This window comes from Accipiter gentilis, chromosome 20 (assembly GCF_929443795.1).
Source record: "Accipiter gentilis chromosome 20, bAccGen1.1, whole genome shotgun sequence".
Taxonomy (NCBI): Eukaryota; Metazoa; Chordata; class Aves; order Accipitriformes; family Accipitridae; genus Astur; species Astur gentilis.
The window spans coordinates 15264037-15270697 of NC_064899.1; the positions used below are offsets into that span (position 1 = coordinate 15264037).

General features: G+C 38.1%; 1 protein-coding gene across 3 annotated transcripts in view; it reads left to right on the forward strand.

The window, feature by feature from the left end:
- CDYL (chromodomain Y like) overlaps positions 1-1574 on the forward strand; it is a 479328-nt gene extending 477754 nt beyond the window's left edge. For all 3 annotated transcript variants that reach the window (XM_049824105.1, XM_049824106.1, XM_049824104.1), the window contains one exon: positions 705-1574. In XM_049824105.1, the coding sequence (XP_049680062.1) occupies positions 705-863 (159 nt within the window). In that variant the 3' untranslated portion in view covers positions 864-1574. The remainder of the gene's footprint in view (positions 1-704) is intronic.
- The last annotated feature ends 5087 nt before the right edge of the window (positions 1575-6661 follow it).

Sequence of the window (6661 nt, forward strand, 5' to 3'; positions counted from 1 at the left end):
TTAACATAGTTGCATAAGTCCAACTTACTCTAATCAACAGTGTAAACATTTGCCCTAAGAACTGCACAGAAACACAGAAATCATCAGTTATCTTGAGATGTAATTTAAATTACCAAGGAAATAAATGCAGTCTTTGACATTATGTTGAATTTACAGTTTTATGAGTAACACTTAGTGCATTTATGGTTGTGTGCCCTACTGGCAGTTGCACAAATAGCCAAATCTGCCACTGTTTGATGCTTTCTTACAAGAAGAGATGCAGTACAAATTAACTGTTCTGTGCATTAGAAATTTTGGATTTTGAAACAGATTATTAGTTTTCTAAATGGAAAAGCAAACAAGATTTTTCAGTCTGTTTTAAATGCTCAAGAGATTCAAGGTCTTGCCTGGTTATTTGAGCAGTTCTGGATAATAGTGTTATGATTAGCCTTCACCAAAATGGAATTTTCTCTAGTTATCGGTATCATAGTTACGATTTCATTATTTTCCACATTTTTGGGTACTTGTAAATTGTGCTGGTAAAGGAAATCCTGTGTGACACTATGAGAGAGAGACTCTGAGAAACACTTCTTAGGGTCATAGTATGACTGTGACTTGACAAGCTTAAGTTCATAATCAACTTCAGGATTCGTCCATATAAACCTGTAAATGCACATGTTGCTCTGTTCTCATGTAACACTAATTCTCCCTTTTTTTTGGCCTAGGTACTTGAAGAATCCAAAGCTTTAGTACGTAATATCATGAAGGTGGACTTGGAACAAGCAAATGAAAAGGAGTGTGAAGTTTTGAAGAAAATCTGGGGCTCAGCACAAGGGATGGACTCAATGTTAAAATATCTGCAGAAGAAAATTGACGAGTTCTGATGAGATGCCCATTGACACTGGAATTGTATTTCTTGGACATCAGGGCAAACAAAATATGCCCATTTAAAAAACCTATATAAACTCACCCCTTGCTCAGCTTGGGAACAGGAGTGGACCCCCCTTCCCCTTTTATTGTCAAGGGGTTTAAAAGTACTGTATCACTTAAATTTGAACAAAAACTCCTTTCTCCCTGATTGTTACATATAGATATATATACACACACAAGTGTATGTGTGTGCATATATATGTCTTTATATATATATATATAAAATGTAATATGTGTGTGAGTGTGTATGTAGACACACACACACACACACAAGCTAAAAAAAAAAATGATAGAGTGCACTACCAAACATCTCTTTTAAAGGCTCTAGTTTTTGTTATCTTTGGCTAGTACTGTATCAAATAGAGAATGGATTAAAAAGTGAATGGTGTTGCATTATTTTCTGTGTGGCAGGGAAGTCTGGAATAATGCTTTTTCTTTTTCATTAGAATACAGAATTGAAACGGGTATTAGCCAGCCCTTACTTTCACTGCCCAATGAGTCAGCTAAGATACAAGGCATTGTCTCAGAAGAAGGTTGAAATACCTCAAGTAATGGAACATTCTAAAATTTTTTGGAATTAAACCCTATTAAGATTAAATCACACATATCCCCCAAAAGAGAGTGTGCTCAGGATTAATGCTAAGAAAACACTCTGTCCTTTTTTGGGGGGGAGGTATAGAGGGGTGGGAGGAAGGGGGCAGGAATATGTTTAATTCTTACCCAGATAGCATGAAGAAACCACTGTCTCTTGGGGAAGGGGAATAAGGGGAAGTGGGAGGGAAATGGAATGGGGGGGGGGGGGCAGGGAAAAAAGCTTGTTTTGCAGTATTAGTGAATCACTGAATATCTTATGTATGAATATCCTAAGTTATAAGTTAGTTTTAGTGGGTTTTAAATAGTCTCTCTGGGTTTGTCTTTTTGTTTTGGTTTGGTTGTTTGTTTTTTTTTAATAACTACATAAGTGCTTCTGTTGCTGGGTGAGAATACTACTTTATATACAGTTTGGGGTTTGGTTCTCTTTTTTCCTATTTGCTGGTTTAATTGATGTATTACACCAAAAATGCATTTTATGTTCATAAATTTTAGGTTCACTTAGAATATATTATTTAATAAGTTAAAATTCTTTTGGCACACTATTAAGTAAAAAAAAACTCCTTTAAAAAAACTACCTTATATTAGATGTTTAATGTTCTTTGTCTATGCTTTTTTATTATTTTAAATATACACTATATACAGTATGGTGTAAAAGAGTGCCCTGTGTAAATAGACCTATTTTGCATTCCTTTCAGGAGTGGTTATTGATTCCTGACTACAGATATCTATTATTACTTGGGTATCTGTGCTTGCAATCTTATTGAATGTATTATGAAGAATGAAAAAGAAATCAAACCTTATTTTTGTACAGTTTTGAAGTTTTTACTTGGAACTGACCCACCTCCCCTTCCCAGTGGAGAGCTGTACAGTGTGTAAATCTGCCTTTACCTTGGATTGGTACAGTATTTTTGCATCTGTGGGACCTACTTTTTTGTTCTAGTAGTTTGAACTATATATAAACTGTACAATCTGTAAAGTTTTTATAGAATAAATATTCAGCTGTGAAAACTGGTTAAATAAAACTAATATTTCTTAACACATTTTAAATGTGGCTCTCATAGTTGTCTTTTTCAAAGGCATTTCAGTTCTGATTTTAAAGTAAGAGTTGCTTAAACAAATCTTGGAAATTAGTCTTCAATATTTACATTTTATTTTCTTAAACTTATATAAGCTCTTAATTTCCTTCAAATGAAAAGCTGAAAATTAATTTATTTTTGTAAACTATATAGAAGATTTCTCTTAGAGGAGGTGGATGGGGGAAGAAGACATAAGAAGTAATTCTACTAAATTATTTTGTTACAGTTCTAAAAGAACATTTAGTAAATGTTTCTTTGCAGTCTCTTAAGAATGCTGTGGTAAAGTGAAAATTCCTTAGCTGAATTTTATTTTATTGAAAGGGAGAAGGAAAGATATCTTACCTACAGTTCTGTAATGTTAAACCTTTTGGAGTTCAACTCAAATTTATATAAAGATCCCTTTCCTGGCACCTGTAAGAAGCATTTGGGCATAGATTGCATCTATTTCAGCTAGAAGATTATTTATGCTTTCCTTAAACGTGAATGAACTTCGCTGTAACAGAGAACTGGATCTAAAGATATTTAGAAGAATTAAAAAGCAGTAACTAACTTCATTAACAAATTATGCTCTCATTCATAAATAATGTACGCATTTTGTCTATATGCTGGACTACAGGATACTGGTTTTTTGGGAAAATACTGTCACATTCTTTTCAATATAGGTCAGTAAATATCCTTTGATGTGCGTGCAAGTTAGTTAAGTCTAGTTTAGTCTTTGCAAAACCATAATAGAACAAAGACAGAAAAATTACAGACTTCTAATAGCAAGCAAGAAGGCCCGAGAGATCATAAGAACTGACTTAAGACATTTTAAAATAAGTTTTCAAGGCTTTTCTTCACAGAAGACACAGGTCTTTGTCTAGCCTGGTTCATTGCTGATGCTTGTATTGTTCTACATAAATTTGCAGTACTGCATAGATTAACCTGAAGCATCAGATAGAGCCTCTAATTATTGAATGCAACTGTCACCACAAAGATTTGACTGGGCCCAAGGAAAAGGATGGGGCAGCTGCTGAAGCCAGCATTACTTCTGAGGCACCTGGTCTGGAGTCACAGCCTCACAGAAGTAGTGGTACTTCAAAATGGCTTTTCTACATGGATGCTAGCTTGTACTGATGTGTGAACAACTGTAGCTGGAGAATTTTGGAGCATCATGACTTGTTGGATCTGGGCGCAATGTAAGAACATAGAAACATCACCTTCAAATTAATTTTTGGAAGAAAGAACTTTTCTCCTGGTCAGGAAACAGTACCAGAGAGCCATGGGTTGAATGGACTTGGAACTGTTTGAAAGCCACCTGTGTACACTTAGCCATGCCTTCTGCTGATATGTTAGTTTGAGCAAAAATAGAAAGCAGAGCAAAGTTTTAGCTCTGGGTAAGCTAACCTACAACAAAAGGTATTTTAGGATATGTGAAGAGCTGAACTCACCTATAGGTCTTTTCCTTGTTCAAACTTCCTAATTTGCATGAATCCAGGATTTGAAGCATTTTCCTTCAGCATGTCCTTCACTGGATCACTGATATTCCTAAAAGACACTTCTCTGTGCTTCAGAAGCTGCACCATTATCATTCTGAAAACAAGGCTCAGGGGAATTAAATAATCTTTTAAGGTGAGATTTATTTCTTAAAGTCAGGCACACTTGAAAAGAATAGAAAAACACGTAACACTGACCTATAAACTGCTTAACTTTACACTGATATATTTCATACTTTACCCAAACAGCAGACAAAACAGGAGTGCAGACATCTAGGGAATGAAGCAGCAAACAAAACATTCCTGGCCAAGTGGCCAGGAGAGACTTTCTTCAATAAATGGAGCCTATACACTACCTAGATTTGTTGTTGGAAGTTGAGGCACTTCATGTTAATCTGGGACACGACCAGTATGCTTCTGATGAGAGTAGGAAGGAGGAGGTATCTCTTAACTCAATTACATTTTTGCCACATGATTTTCCATCCTAAGCAACTGCCAGCAGCTTTCAGCACTCAGGCTTACAGAGCTGTAGCAGAGGCCGAGTTGGCAATCTTAAATTGGCAGCATGGGAGCTCAGTTATCCTTAAGATGGCACACAGGTGAATTTTCCTTTCCAAGGGAAGAAGTATCATCAGGAGGAGAGCCCCTGTATAGCACAAGATCCTGTCCTGTTCTGTACAGCCCCTCAGATTTCTCTAGAGAGTACTTCATTCACAGGTCTGCACATTTGTCATCTTACTCATGAGGAACATGACTAGCAGATTAATTCATGCACCAGAGACTTATAAACAAACAAATATAATTACTTCATGAGGTACTCACAGGATGAAGAGTGGTTTGAGGCACAAGGATTTTGAAGTGCAGTACAAAATGAAAAGATGGTGATGGAGTTCCTTTGGTCCCCCTCATCGCTCCTGCACAGGGAAAAATACAACAAATGAGAATTAGAAACCACCACGATACAGCAGGTAAGAGCTTACAGGAGCTGCAGGAGGAAATGAAGGAATGGCAGTTACTCTCCCTTAAGTCCTCATTATCCTCAGTGCTGGAAGAGATACAATTGACAAGAACACCAGGTGGACACAAACTTGTTCCATACAGCAGTGTGGAGCACATTATCAGTACCTATGCCTAAACTCATGCAGACTATGAGCATCACATTCACAGGCCTGGTCCTCATGGAGGAACTTCAGCCAACCTGGTATCAGCTGGAGGGACAACACAGAGAAGAGAAGGCTCAGGCGGATCCCATCAATGTGTAGAGATGGTGTGAAGAAGAGGGAGCCACACCCTTTTCAGTGGTGTCCAGGGACAGGACCTGAGCCAGTGGGCACAAACTGACATGAGAGGTTACCTCTGAAAATCAGGAAACACTTTTTAACTGTGAGGGTGACTGAGCCCTGGCACATGTTGCCCATGGAGGTTGTGGAGTCTCCATCCTTGGAGATCCTCAAAAACGTTCCAAACATGGTCCTGGGCAACGTGCTCCAGGTGGCCCTCCTTGAGCAGTGGGGGTGGGACTAGATGACCTCCAAAAGGTTCCATCCCACCTCAACCAGTCTGTGATTCAGGGTGGGGGGAACAACAAAACAAACCACCCCAAACACCACTTGCATTCATTTTCTAGCTATCCAGTCATCATCCACCAAACAACCTCTGGGGCTAGAATTGCGGGCTCATTGGGCTCTACAACACTACGTGCTTTAGTCTTTGAAAACACAACACCTTGTGCTGGATGGTCCCAAATCACCCAGAAAAAGAGATAAGCACAGAGGAACTTGTGTGTTTCAGGTAAGACACGGATCATTCTTTACCCTCTTAAAAAGCATGAAGAAAAAGTTATTTGTTCAAAGAAAAAGAAGTTATTTGTTTCTTTGAGGATAAACAGGACTGCAATACTTAAACAAAACAAATACATGCCTTTTACAGTACCTGAAACATTGCTTTGGCCTCAGCAGCAACTTGAAATTTTGCATTTTTTCCAAGATCTGCCTGATCAAGCTGAACAGTAATCCAGCCACTGGCAGTCATACTGAAATGTAACCACATGGGTTACACAAGAAGACAGCATATAGTGTGAGCCTTTAGGTCCAATGTAACACATCTTTACTATGTCCTCTGGATAGAACTTACTACACACACGCCATGGAGCAATCAACTATCTAACTGCAGTGTGAGAAGTCAATTCATAATGCTGTAATTAACCAGTTTTTCCTAGATGCTGCTTTCCAAGACTCATTCGTTATATCCTTTTACTTCCACCAGCAGCAAAGCATTCCGATTGCTGGACAAAACCTAGAATATAAACAATCTTCAAAGTCCTGCTTGTCTTCCCTGCCTCCCCCTTCTTAATTAATTTTCACTAAACTCACTGTACCATCTGTCTCGGTAGAAAAAGGCACTCACTGACCAAATCATGTGCTGGGCAAACTGACTACTGCCAGTAGCAACGTCTGTGAAATGCAGATGCTGCTCCTTACAAATACAATGGTTTATGGAATTCACTGAGCTTGTCAGGTTGGACCGGGATCTTTAATCAAATGGTATTATTATAAAACCAAAACAAAACTAAAACCACCTGCTAAGCCAGGAATAACCAAGACACAC